The sequence below is a fragment of the Calidris pugnax genome, unplaced genomic scaffold (assembly GCF_001431845.1).
Source record: "Calidris pugnax isolate Ruff unplaced genomic scaffold, ASM143184v1 scaffold795, whole genome shotgun sequence".
NCBI classification, from domain to species: domain Eukaryota; kingdom Metazoa; phylum Chordata; class Aves; order Charadriiformes; family Scolopacidae; genus Calidris; species Calidris pugnax.
The window spans coordinates 183,879-197,847 of record NW_015091464.1 but is presented as its reverse complement, the minus strand read 5'-3'; the positions used below and the strand labels follow the sequence as shown (position 1 = coordinate 197,847).

Here is a 13,969-nt window from a genome sequence, read left to right as displayed (position 1 = left end):
TTGAGGTCTGGGTTCGGCCCTGCCTGGTGCTGGAGGGTTGGCTTGAGTGTCAGGCACTGGGGTCAAACCTAAAGCAGTGGGTCGGCTTCCAAGGCTCCCAATGGAAATTGAGTTGTTTGTGGCTGATTTGAAGGTACAGAGTGCCTCATTTTCCTGAGCAGAAGATTGCCTGTATCTCTAAAGTTCTTCCTTCAGATTCCCTGAGCTGCTGTCGCCTGGATGCTTGCTCCTGTTGGAATATGATGTGCCCACCCAAACCAAGTTAGTCTGTCTCTCCTTCCTTGGGTTTTTTGGTTTGGTTTTGTTTGGTTTTTTTCTGTTCTATCCGGTAAACTCTGTGTGTCTGCGGTGACCTCCCACAGGAGGAGTAAGAATTCCTTCATTGACCATCATGTTCCCCCAGCCAGGAGCAATTTCTCTAATCAGTGGAGAAAGCCCCAAAATACTCATTTCTCTCTTTCTGTGCAAGTGACCTAATGTTCCAACTTGTACAAAAGGTGACATCTTCTCCAAGGTGGATGAAAGTGGGGAGAGTCTTGGGACTCTCAAAGAACACTGAGATACTTCTGAGTTATGTGGTCAGAGTTGTCGCTCTGGCTACTTTGGGTACTGTCCCTGGAAAAGGCTGGAGCTTGGGGACTTGCCTGCCTGTAGCATTTTTGTGCTTGCCTCTTAGACTTTGTGATTTGCCCATTTTGAGACCCTGGATTCTGCCCTGGGTTGTGCAGATACGTGCGTTCTTTGGGTATGGAACAGGCGTTTTGATATCGCCCAGTTCCATCAGACAGAACAGGAACTGAGCCTTAATTTTGATTTCACTTAAGCGAGAGAGAAAGGATGTTGATTTACATCAAAGGAAGTGGCAACATGAGTACAGAGCTGTCTGTATGTTTTCATTAAGCCTGTGATCCCTGCAATCAACAAAAAGCACTAAGTGGCTTTTAACTTTGACATAGGCAATAGTTAAAGCAACTCTCAGGAACGGGAATTGCTCTGGAGGTCCTGGTCCTTGTCCGCACCCAAGGTAGGTGCTTAAAGCTTGATGCTTCAGGTACCCTGTAAGCAGTTGGTTCCTCATCAGTCTGAGGATTTAGTAATTATTATGAATATATATATATATATTTATATATGTAAGGTATATAAATACCTTATGTAGAAACTTAATACTGCATTTTTGCTTTTTAAATTTTGCCAGATAACAAATTTTATTTAATTTTGTGCATTCAGCTTCAGACTAATGCATGCTCAAGTTTAGCATTCTCTGCTTAAATTGGGATTAGCTCTCTGAGGTCTGTGATCTCAGCTCTGTTGGCCATCGGGGCAAGTACAGTAGAGTTTTGGGGATCAGGGTCGGAGTTGGTCAGATGTAAAAAGTTGACTTCTCCCACAAATTCTTGCAATTTATGCATAGTTCTGAAATGCACAGTGATTACAAAAATCAATCTTGACTTAAGGAAAATGCTTCCTGGGTATCTGTAGTACGGCAAAGTAGTTTTGTTGTGATTTGGAATTCATGCTTCTGTGTGATACTCTATTTCAAAAAGAAATTTAAAGTTTCTTGTTTAATCACTAATAGTTCAGGATTACAGGAAGTCCTGTGGTTGTTTTTCGTTTGGTTTTTGGTGTTTGTTTGATTTCTTTTTTTAATAGTAACAGGTCTGCTTTAATTAGAAAGGCTGTAATGCAGATTAAGGCATTAGGGAAACTGGAATCCTCCCATCTCAGTGAAATTACAAGAGTGCTGGGAGAACCATTTAGATAATCAAAATTGCAGAACGTTTCATTAAGGCATGCGCAGTTGGTCGTAGTAGGATAAATGCTCAAAACCTAAACTCATGAACTTTTGAGCCCCAGCAGATGATTCTCTTTCCCAGAGCAGTCTGTGATCCAGGCAGCAGATCCTGCGAATCTTCGCCTGGACAGACCTGGTGGGAATAAAAGTTTGAAAGGTGAGGACCTACACAATCCATCCACAAACAAATGATGAGGGCTGTGTTACAGCACAGAATTAGTTCCATTAATTTTATCTTTAACTGATGGTTAAGATTAAAAATGCCAGTTGTTTTATGCAGCACCAGCCAAAGAGGTGATTGTACATGGACACAGCCTGGGGAAGAGCTGAAATAAACCCTAAGAAATGGAAAGTAGGAAGATGTGATTTGCTTTTTTTGTGATTATTTTTTGAAAGGAAAAAGTACTGACAGCAGCAATGCCCCATTCATCTGTGAGACAAACCAGCCATATAAAAGTGGATGGAAAAAAAGTCCTTCAATACACTTTCTGTCCAAGGTGGTAAAATGCTAATGGATAAAAAGGATTGGTTTTTTTGCTTAATGAAGAATTCCAGTTTTAAAATCTCATTTGACTGGGTAAATCCAGAAGGGTTTTCTGCTCAGTAGCCCAAATTTTACAATTTTACTATGGCCATCTAGTCAACCAGGTTTTTAAATCAGATCCGTTGCGTTCCAGGGAATGTTTTCATCTCTCTGAAAGTGAGAGTTTCAGGACAGAAGTAGTCAAAATGCCATTGCACAATATAATTGATTTTTTTGTGTATGTGTGTACAATTAGCTTAAGGCATTAATATAAAAAGTAGGTAGCTGCATCTAATGATTTTTTTTTTTTTTTGAGTAATCTGAACCATCTGCCTGTAGATATTAAGGAGTTCACTCTTTAATCCAGATTATGGCTGACAAACTGGTTTTGGCATTCACGTTTCACTAGCACTGTGCCCTTGAAGGGCTGATGGGGCTGTAGAAACTCTCTCGCTTACAATTGTTGGTTTTGAAAACAGCTTTGTTCTGGTTTCCTCTTCTTGTAGTTGTTTTTTTGGAGCTCCTGTTTTTTTTTTCCTGTCGAAGATGGCCTTTCTAATGAAAAGTATGTTGAGCAACCAGGTAAAGAATTTGGGCCTTGGAGGTGGAGGGGAAGAAAGCAAAGAAGAAAGCACCCCTTCTGATCCGGCGGCAGCTGCAGGGATGACCAGGGAGGAGTATGAGGAGTATCAAAAGCAGATGGTTGAGGAGAAGTGAGTACCCATTCCCTTCTTACCAGCATGGGGCTGAGTCTCGGTACCTTTAAATAACCCAGGGAAAAGCCAAACATTCAGCTCTCTTCCCTTTTGTTTGGGTTTTTTTCTTAAAGCAGATGAATCTTTGCTAAAGAGACTTTGCAAAATAGAAGTTCACCAACTGGAAATGATAAAATACTATGTTTCCCCTTTCCCCCTGCCCCATCCTGCGCTTTCCCGCTGTCCCCACGTCCTGATACACTGGGTTCACTCCTGGCAGATGTTACTTTATCCACTTTTTCCATAGGTAGAGAGCTGTTTGTAGCACAGGAGTTAATTCTGAAATGTGCATGATTTGTTCTTGGAGAACTCCATGTGGAGTCTGCTTCCAATGCAGAATCTTTCTTCATCCACACTTACTCTGGCAGACATGAAAAAGAAATGATTGCTATATTAAATGGATGTTATTTATCCTAGAGAAAAGGTTTAAAATGGTTATTATTTGTAGTTGCATTTTCAGTTGTTTTTTTTTCTAGAAACCTACTAAAAAAAGTAAAACTTTTCAGCTGATCAAATCTCAATTTTATTTTGTCTGTAATTATAATCTTCACCACTTGCTCTGTTTGAATATCAAAACAGAAGTAAAATAAAGGACTTAACATGTAGGAGTTCAAATCATGCATAATTATAAATAAAACAATTGACTTTTAAATCTCAAATGCATCTGTTCCTCTAATGGTCAATTACATAATGGTTGTGTAAATCCTTGGTGTAAGATGATTATAGGTGAAAGGTTAATGACTGACGGAATTTGAGGTATCCAGGTCTGTGTTTAGCAGCAGCCATTTCTATGGTAAAACCTTGAATAGGTATCGCTTGGCTTGGAACAGAACGCAGGGTGTTGTGCTGTGCGTTTTGTCAAGGGCTATGTAAAGCAGAAATAACCACCAGCCGGCAGGAAGGTGCTTCACTGAGACTGAGAAGCAAAACAGGATTCCTGGGACAGGGGAAAAAATACTTGGAAAAAGGATTATTTCGATAATGTTTCCAAGCATGGCACGTGTCCGTTGCACGCTGAGCTGTACTGAGGAATGGGTGCAGGAGTGCTTCTGGAAGTAGGGTTTGGAATTGAAATAGGAACACTTGAAGCTTTTCTGCAGAGACCGGTTGTGTGAATGTGTCTGAACCTTTCTCACTGGCAGGGTGTCTCTTTCAGGAGACTGTCTGGATTTTTCAGCCACCTCTCACCCATTTTCCAACTTTCACCCATTTCAGCTGCATCTCCCTGAGCAGAAAATCCCCAGATCCTGCCCCTCAGCCCCCCGGGACACCCAAAGGGACATGTAGTGACAGACCCCAGCACCAGCTGCAGCTGCCAGCGGCTCCTGTGGAGGAGGAGTGGGCGACAGGAGGGGGAGGTTGAGAAAGAGGGGCAAAATATGCCAGAAAGGCTCAAAAAAAGTCTCTTTCCAATATTCCCGTCAATGACTGACTGAAAGAAGTTTAAGAGGGCTTCCAGTTAAGGTGACCTTCTTTTGATTTTGTTTTTTGTTTGTTTGTTTGTTTTAAAAAAAACAACCCAAACCTCATTTGTTGAAGCAGGGGAAAAATAATGTTTCATCTTGCAAGTAGTTTTTATGTGACAAAATAGCTATTCTGGAACAAATCAATTTTTGCCATGAAAATGTTTCTGGGAAGAAAAAATTAAAAGAGAATGGGGGGAGTTACCAAAAATCTTTGAGGAGAAACATTTTGTGAACATGTAAGCAATCTTACCAAAATTTGTGCTGAAGAGTTCCTAAATCTAATGAACGCCTTTTACAAAATCACAGATACAAGAGGTCGTTTTCTACACGGGGAAGCCATGGAATTTATTGCCGTAGGATGTTCTGAAACAACACATGGGTGTAGAAAAGACCTGGAAAATTCATAGATGGCAAAGGCCATCAGGGCTATTAAAGCTAACAATGTAGAGCCAATTTTCAGCACCAGTGCCCTCCACCGCTGGTTCTTGGAAGCTGGGCAGTTTTGATAAGGATGTTTATCCTCTTCCTCAGTTCTTTCTCTGAGTGTTCCCTACTTTCTGCTGTTGGCAATGGGACTCCAGGGCAGGGAAACTCTTGGTCTGACCCAGAAAGACCATTCTGCCACCGTGTGTGTGTGTGTTTGATACTGTGAGCGTGTCACCTTTGTGGAACAGGCGCAGCCACGTCTCTCAAAGTGCCCCAGTGGAATAAGCAAGGAATACATGTAACTTTTTTTGTTCTGGTGCCTGGAATTGTTCGTTGCTCTAGTGACCAATAACAGCTGGTTTGGGTACAAACCCCAGACAAGTAGTATTTGCTTATCCTTCATTCTGCACAGGACTTGAGGGAACTGCTCTGACAATGAGCTTGGGGTACAGGAAGTCCCTGCACTGATACACAAATAAAAGCAATTTCTTTAAAAATCCCCAATATACCATCCCTTTATTGGTAGCGCTCCTTTTGTGCCTTTGGACAACTCACACAGCTTTGGGAATAACTCCTGCCTGCACCCTTTTGAGCCAAGCAACTGTCAAAAAATTTATTTTATTAGTATCTTGAAGAAAGGTTTTTTCTGATTTTCCAGGATGGAAAGGGATGCGGCATTTGCACAGAAAAAAGCGGAGCGAGCCTGTCTGAGGGTTCACCTGAGAGAAAAGTACAGACTCCCTAAGGTAAGCCTGCAGTTCATGATCTTGTCTCATTCGAGGGCCAATTTTGAACCAATCTGTCTGCCGGTGCACAGTTCTGAACACGGCAAATCGCCTTCCTTAGCGGGATTGCCTCGGCAGCTCGCTACAGAAATGGAGGAGGCTGGAGCCATGGTTTTCCCTGGTGACTGTTGCTTTTGGGCCCTTTTTCCTCTGCTCAGTAGGTGAATCGAACGGAAAGATTCTTGTAATCCCTCTCAGTGCTGCCAGATCTGAAACAGGTGACCCAGCACTGAGTGTCTGCTCTGATCGTGTCTCACAGTTAGCATAAGTTCTTAACTTAGCAACATGCAGCAGTTTAGAGAGCCTTCCCCCTGCTCAAACCTGAGTTCCCTCCATCCCTGAACTGGAGTCCACATAGGCAATGAACAAAGCTTATTTCTGGAGAGCCTTTGGAGTCTCTGGTTTGCGTAGACTCCTTATTTGTAGAATGTTAAAAGGTCACATGAGTTCTCCCAGGAATAACTAATCTTAGAAGGGTGGTGGTTCATGTGCTGTTAAACTGCTCTTAACCTGGTCACTCCTTCATTGCTTATAGAAGATTTCTAAAGAGATTTATTTTTCCAGCTTCATTAAGATATCCTTCACGTAGTTACGTCAAATATGACTTCAGTGTCTTACTGAAAGTGTCATTTCAGCAAATGCCCCCTGAAGTTAACAGTTGTTCCCTGGAGCTCCCTGGTCACCTTTCCCTCTGCGTGACCACCCTCCAACCTGTGTCTTTCTTGTTGCGCCTCCTGCAGCCAGCAGAGCTGGGGGCTGCTGGTTCCTCAGGTGCATGAAGATGTGGACTTCTTGGTTTTTTGGTGGCCTTTTTCATGTCACCCGATTTCCAAACAGGTTGAACTGAGATGCGTTTAACTAAAGGCTCTGTGTGCTCTGTGGCACACAACTGCAAAGGTGTTCAGGTGCTGGGCTCCAAAGGGCTTCAAGGAAATTAAGAGCCTTTATGCCCCTGTGGGAGTGAGCTCAGGCAGACAGAAGTCTGATCATTATATCAGTGTAATTAAACTAGTCTTGCTGTTTCTAACTGTGCGCCATCAAAGGCCCTCTAGTGCCGTGCTCATAAAATTGCACCACTCTTAATCATTTGCTTGGGCCCCGAAGGCAAACTACAATTTGGATGAAAAGTGAATCAACCTTGTGACTGAGATAAAATTATACCCTTTGTATTGAACCATTCTGGCAGGACTCACTCATAATCAGGCACGAAAAATGGATTTTCTCTAACTTTAAAAACATGCGTCTTGCAACTGAAACCTTGCTAACTGACTTCCCAAGGACGAGAAGTGCTGTCTCAAAAAAGTAAGGCAGAATGTTTTGAGAGAGGTACTGGGGGAGGGAGCAGGGGAAAAAGTGCTGTGGAGAAACCTCAGTTAATCTACCTCTACTTGCCCTCCCAATGCACCAGCCCTGAACAGAGCCAATTGAAGGGAATGCAGTTCCCTGTAACAACTTGTTTCAGAGCATCAAACTCTCTGTGAGGACGTCTGACATTTAAAGTTATTTGACAGTTTGTCATCTTCAAAAATGAAGGCGCTATTGCTACACCTAGAGCTTCTCATTCAAATTACCCCATTAAATGGAATAGTATTAACCTGTGAGTCTTTCGCAGATGGTTATCAAGGTCACACACATCCTTGGACTTGGACTTTGATCTCTCTTTCACCCCCCAGAGGTGTTCTCTGATGGCTGCAGGTCCCTCTCTAGAATCGCCCATGCCAGTGCTGTGTGGTCCAGCACTTCCAGGTGTGACCAGATCCACATTTCTGCTGCAAACGGGGCAGAGCCTCCTGCTCCTGGGGATGGACCGGAGGTGCCAAGCTCCTCCAGCTCTGCCATGCCCTCCCGGTGGCATGGGAAGCAGTAAGGGCAGGTTGTCCACTGTGCTCCTCTGCCTCCATTGGTTGCAACACACCGTTGGTTCTGGGTCATGGGTGCTCAGCACAGTGACAAGAAAGAGGAAGGCATATCCTGAGGGCAAGTTTAATTACAGAAAGATTAATTATGCAAAAAAAAAAAAATGAAGTACGAGATTTTGAGTGGTTGATTGGATTGTAAGCCTAAATCTCTAAACACCAGCATTTTAATTAGCAGCTGAGTAGTAAAATATCATTAGGCTTTGTTTTCTTTTTGGAGGTATGTGCTAAGCCAGCTCCTGAACAGCATTTCCCCACGGCCTCAGCACACTCTGCCAGACCCCACCTTCAGACCCCCAGAAGGGCCAGTTTCAGAGGCTTGGGGACACTCATGTGCCTGGCTCTCAACTAACAGCCAGTGGAGCTGGGCGTTTCTCTGTGATGTTGAACTGTTTCCAGTTCCGAGACGGTGTTCTGGTCTCCCCAGCCACCAAAAAGGGGCACCCAGAGTGTGACGTGCCCCATTACCAGCGGCATGTTGACTTTGGTACGTGCTACATGCTCTTTGGGGCTTGTCTCCAAGGGAGGAGAGGAGCTCTAAGCCAGCAAAGAAGATAATAAGCATATACTTAGCTTTGCTGATTTGCAGCGGTTGCAAGTGATTCTTGCAGAATGTGCTTTTCTGGACTTCTGTCTACCTTCGTAGCATCTCTTGGGTGAAGGTCTCCTTTCTTTTCATCGGCTCTTATCAAAACATATGGTATATCAGGAAGAAAATGCAATTATTATGTGCACACTGTATGTCCCTGAAAAAAAATATTAATTCTGATAAAACATTATGGCAGCAAAATGCTGCTATTAATGATGCATTAATTATTTAGAAGAATGAAAGCCACTTCAGGTAGTCTAGTATGGGATAGAAACCCTGAATATTACCAGTATCAATCACCAGCACACATCGTAAATGAAAGCATGAAATTCAGGACTAAGCAGGGCCCCCTTTTCAGTGGAAAATCTAAAGCTTTGCGCTATCAGGGCCAGATTTATAGGAGAAAGCAGTTCCCTAATGAACCTAATCCTATTAACAGAATTGTCAACTTGGGTTTGTCATCAGAAAGATGTTTTTAGCCATGAGACATTTGATCTAGGGACAACTTTTTCATCTTTGGAGTATTCAATGCATCACCTCTATGCAACACACTTTTAAAAAATTATATAACTACTTAAATATTTTAATAAAAAATCCCCCCCACCAAACTCTTCTATTCACTTCCTGCCTTTTTCCTGAATTGGGATCCAGTAATCAATTAATTTCAGGAAGGTCTAAATGCAAGGGCTTGAGGTGATGGTGCCTGTGATGCTGGAGAGGAACATCTCACCACAGACCCGTCCGCCCTGTCCCAAGACCTCATCTACAATGCAGCCACCTCTACCCACGGGCCCCACCACCCCTTCCACATCACATACACCCACCATATCACCTCAAATGCCACTGCTCTCTCAGGGTATTGCCACATCAGCACCCTTCTTCTGTCTGAGAGCTGGGGTGTGTTGCAGCACTATACATGAATTTCTGGCATGTCCGGAAGGGGCTGTGTCATCTGCTCCAGGCAGGTGGGTCCCTTCTTCTGCAGGCACTGCTCTGCCAGAGTCTGTTACCCAACAGCAGGGTGTGTTTCCTTGGCTGATATCTAGAGGGAAAGAGTATTCAGATGCAATCAGGTGTCTTTTCAATAACAAGTGCTGCTTTAGGCGTTGAAAAGGAAAGCTTCTCGCCTTGAAAGGGACAAGTAGTCATGTCATCTCAAACAGCTCTTGCTCTATTGTGCTGTGATGGGAATATTGTAAAGACTTGATTTAATGAATAGTGCTGTTCCAGAATTAAGGGATTTTTTTACTTGTATGCAGCCCTTACACGGGGATGGGTATTGACCAGGCAGGAAGAGAAATGTGTCACAAAGAGAAGCTCTTCAGTGCTTACAGGCTCTCCGTAAGTGTTGGAAAACAAGGATCTACTAAGCTAGAAGAATCCTTTTGCTGATCTAAATGTTTTCTTAATGGGCTGTGGTGAAACAGATGGGGATCCCCTGTGGAAAAATGGAGTCACGGTGTGGCTGTCAGGAGGCAGCGGGATCAGGACTGGTCCCTAAGAAGGTCCTGGCTAAGGGGGACACCAGCAGCATCGTCGCCCACAGGCAGGTCCTGCAGGCTCTGGAGTGGGCTGGCAATGGGGCCCAGTGACACTGTAGTCCTCAGGGGAGCAAAGCACAGGCCAGCATGGAGGACCCGCCGGGCACAGGCAGAGCTGTGGGCAGGGCCTGGCCTGGCGTGGGGTTTCTGCACCCCGGGGACAATGGGGCTCTCCTTGGAGCCCATATGGACAGTGACATGGCAGTGCCTGTGGGGCCAAGCAGCCTCCCCACACCTTCCCTGTGCTCCCTGTGCGGGGATGGCACAAGGGGGTGTTTGTGGGGACAAGGCTGGTGTTCCCAGCCTGGGGCTCCTCGTACCTACTCGTGGGGTACCTGCAGCCCTCAGGTGGCGTAGGCCAGCATGGGGCTGGTGTGTGGCTTGCCAAAGCCCCGCTTGTGGGTCGAGGTGAGATGAACTCTGATTTTTGTGTGTAACTAGTACGCTATAGGTGATGGACCCCAGGATTCACCTGCCTGGGGGTCCCTGCGCACAGGCATGGGGAGATTCTCCGACGGGGTCAGTCAGGCACAAGGGAAGCAGGAGGCCAGACAGTGATGCTGGAAAGCAGTTTGGCTGCCCTGTGGATTAGTCCCTGAGCTTTCATTGCTTGTTCACAGTCAGACCGTGTGAACCCATGTCTAGGCTGTCTGTTTTCTGCTTACACCTGGGTGTCACCTATGGATAAAGAACTCTGTGTTGTGTCGCACCTTTAACAAAATGGGTCTGAGTCTGGCTGCCTCAGTGATGGGTGCGTGATGAGGGCCACAGACCATGGCCAGGCAGCAGGACTCTGAGCCGTCAGAGCAGTGTCTGACCCAGTTTTGGCCTGGGCTCCCTCCCAGGCAGTTCCCGGGGCCGGTGTGGGAGGTGGGACGGGCATTCCCACCGGCAGCGGGACGGGACCACCCTGTTGGCAGGACGAGAGACTTCAATAGCATGGCAGTGGGCTGCTCCCAGCCAGCTGGCCTTGGGGCAAGAGACCAGTGCCAGGCATATTTAATTTACTAGAATAGAGGTTGCTTCTGTGTTCTCAGAGATCCTAAAAGGGCAGCTGAACACTTGCAGAGACCTGGGGACTATGGAGATTGAAGCTATCAGGAGAGATGTGCAGTGCAGGGTCCCCAGGGGCTTTCTGCATGGGTTTGTGAGGGCCCATGGCCCTGTCTGTCCTGTCCCTGAGCTCTATTTTGGGTGGTCTCCGAGCCCAAGCTGGGTGTATTCTGAGGCCGGGCAGTGACTGTCACTGTCAGAGTCGTGTTTGACTTTGGGCAGGTACCAGCACCCAGGGGTGCACGTGGTGGGACAGTGGGCCCTGCTCACGCTCTGGGACATGGTTTGGCTGAAGGTCACCCACAGGATCTGGCTGAAGTCCCACCCTGAAGTGAGCGTTGGGAGCCACAGGCTTGCTGTGTACTTGGATGCTGTTACTGCAAACTGTGCAAGTGCACGTGAGGGTAACCAGCGGCTTTGCAGCCATGCATCCCAGTCCACCCGTCCCTGCAAAGGCCCGGAACCATGGGCATTGCTGGTGGACCTCCTCCCATTCATTCCTGCATTCATTCATTCATGCAAATGCCAGACCCCCCTCACTCTCCAAAATGCCTCCCGCTGACAGCGTTGCTGCTTATTCCTACCAGGCCTTTGCTGCTGTCATCCTTCATTTTGGAGGAGTAACGAGGCATTAATGCTTATCTTTGATGTGTGAACTGTGTCAAAATATCCTGTTCCTCTGAGCTCTGGATCCATCAGAATCCACCAGAAAATGTGAACAAAATCGCCTTTGTTTGAAAAACTGAGGTAGCCCTACTGATGGAGCGTTGCTCACTGTGTCTCAGCTCTTCAGCTCCTTAACCAGTTCCTTCTCCTGTCTCCTTCCCTTTCTCTGCTGTTGTCCAAGTCCTCCCATTACCCCACTCACCAGCACTGCTCTCATGATGTGCCATCACAACTCAGAGACGCCAACCAAAGACCTAGATATGGTTTAGATGGGATTTGGAGAAGATAAGGACCTTTTTCCCAGTAATTCTTTCCTAGGCTTAATGCATCTTTCTTCAGGAAGGCTTCAGTTTAGTGCTGATACATAAATATACCCCCCCCAAGAGAACAGGGGAGTGGTACCCACAGAGTTTTTCTGAAGCTGTTGCTCCATGGACCGAACCGTGTACAGCAGCACGCCTGTGGTGAGCACAAATAACTTGTAGTGGATTTCCCATGGTATCAGCATGTTACCAGAGCTAACACACAGCAATGACTTTGGAAATGGCAAGTGACGTAGAGGGCTTCAGTTTTGACACTGCTGAAACCCTCCACAGAGATGGAGTTGACATGGTCTGAAAAATCTTAGCACTGGTGGGGGGCTGATGGAGCCCCTGAACTCCCGAGTTACAGCTAAAAACTCTGACTGAAAACTCTGTGCATATGTTTTGGTTCTCCCTAAAACAAACAAACCAAAAAAAAGAGACTCATTGGTAGATCCTGGGATAGCAGAAATACTCTCATGTGCTGTTTTTATTTTCTGCTTTTTATATCAGAGTGAACTGGACGAGAATCAAATACAGATGGCTGGAGATGACGTGGGTTTACCAGAAGACCTTCAGAAGATGGTGGCAGAAGATCAGGTGGAGGAGGAGGACAAGGACTCTATCCTAGGGCAGCTGCAGAACATCCAGAATATGGACATGGATGCCATCAAAGAAAAGGCACAAGCCACCTTCACTGAAATGAAACAGGCTGCTGAGCAGAAATGTTCTGTGATGTAGGAGAGACGCCACCATCCAAGGGCTGTGAATTCGGTCCTGTCTCACCAGGGCTGCAGAGCGAGGGCAGGCAAAGGAATGCACTTAGCTCTAGAGCACTAAATGTAAATATAGAAAAGCCAGAGAGAGAGAGAGAGAGACTTTAAAACCCCAAAGCGGGGGGTGGCAAAATTTACGTTCTGTGGCTGCTTAGTGCAAAGTTAATACTAATCCTCATTTTTTTAACATAACATTTTTCCCCATGGAAAAAAAAAAAAAGGCTTTGAAAAGCTAATATTGGGGAAAAAATGTGCCTTTTTCCATTTTTTCAAAGCAATCAAAATGCTATTAAATGTGTATTTTTTAGTAAAATTGTGTTTCTGATGGCTAACATATAGGTAACCACTCATTTAATACTGCTTGCAGAAATAAATGCATATATTTCTAATAGAAACACATCTGTTTCAAACATTTTGAAACAAACCCAGTATTCAAATGTTGGCATTTTCTGCAAAAATCTTTTTTTTTTTTTTTAAAAAAAAAAAAAGGGTTGGGCCATCTCTGTACTAAATATAGCAAAAGGCAAAAAGTGAAGTGTGTAACTCTACACGATAGGAAAAAAACGCCGCTGTAGGCAGGACGGAGTGGAGACTTATAGGAAGCCAGGGCCCGGGAGCTACCAGCGATCCGTGGTCAGTCGGCAGCACAGGCTGCTCCAGGCTGCTTCAACTTCACAGCCTTCAGGCGCCGGGTGACAGCAGTGGCCCTCTGCCTAGCTGCTACATGTGCCAAATCCTGGGGCTCGGGCTACCGGCAAGCAACTTGCACAGGCCAACATGAGCTCACCATGTTTATTCTAGGAGTTTTCTCCATGTAAGGCTAAACATAAATCTGGCCCACCCTGGGAAAAATTATGGCTTTCGCTGTGCTAAATCCAACTGAATCTGTGGGACAGGAGCAGTCACCTCCACCGGGCCACCATGGGACAGCAGAGGTCACCTCCACCAGCCCTGTGGAGCTGGGCCCAGCGGTTAAGGCAGCGGGGGCATCAGCCTGTCCCCGCACTTGCACAGCCACAGTAACTACCACACACTGATAACCCACACAGATGCTGTGCAGCCCTTGTGCGTGGGTGATGTACACGGTGCTGCTCCTGAGGAGCTCAGGTATCCTGTAACATGAAGGACTTCATAAGTTCTCCAAGAGCTAGTCTGTAAATGAAATTTGCAAATGAACACATGTAGCACCTTCCTACAGGTTTTTAAGTCTCTCTTTCTCTCTGTCTGTCTCTATCTCCACCCAGTCAAGTAAAAATATTCATTTTAAATGAATAAATACACTAAGGATCGTTTGTCTCCTTTCTTTCTCTCTTCTCCTGCCTCCCTGCCTCTCCTCTCCTCTCCTCTCCACTCCTCTTACAATTCACCCCACATGTGAA

The 13,969-nt window shown here is 45.6% G+C and overlaps 1 protein-coding gene across 2 annotated transcripts; it reads left to right on the top strand.

The window, feature by feature from the left end:
- The first annotated feature begins 50 nt into the window (after nucleotides 1-50).
- On the top strand, nucleotides 51-13,870 carry CPLX4 (complexin 4). Of its 2 annotated transcripts, XM_014961664.1 has the most exons (5): nucleotides 51-1,024; nucleotides 1,875-1,949; nucleotides 2,822-3,028; nucleotides 5,621-5,708; nucleotides 12,328-13,870. In XM_014961664.1, exons 3-5 carry the CDS (start codon nucleotides 2,862-2,864, stop codon nucleotides 12,553-12,555), a joined length of 483 nt encoding a protein of 160 aa, XP_014817150.1. In that variant the 5' UTR covers nucleotides 51-1,024; nucleotides 1,875-1,949; nucleotides 2,822-2,861; the 3' UTR covers nucleotides 12,556-13,870. The 2 variants fall into 2 exon arrangements, with proteins under 2 accessions (XP_014817150.1, XP_014817149.1); XM_014961663.1 differs by having other exon boundaries at nucleotides 51-1,949.
- Nucleotides 13,871-13,969: the final 99 nt, after the last annotated feature.

Bases quoted from the DNA above. Each gene is read 5' to 3' on its own strand.
- CPLX4 (XM_014961664.1), top strand. From the start codon at position 2,862: ATGGCCTTTCTAATGAAAAGTATGTTGAGCAACCAGGTAAAGAATTTG. The intron at 3,029-5,620 runs GTGAGTACCCAT...CTGATTTTCCAG, and splicing joins AAGCAGATGGTTGAGGAGAA to GATGGAAAGGGATGCGGCAT. The intron at 5,709-12,327 runs GTAAGCCTGCAG...TTTTTATATCAG, and splicing joins AAAAGTACAGACTCCCTAAG to AGTGAACTGGACGAGAATCA.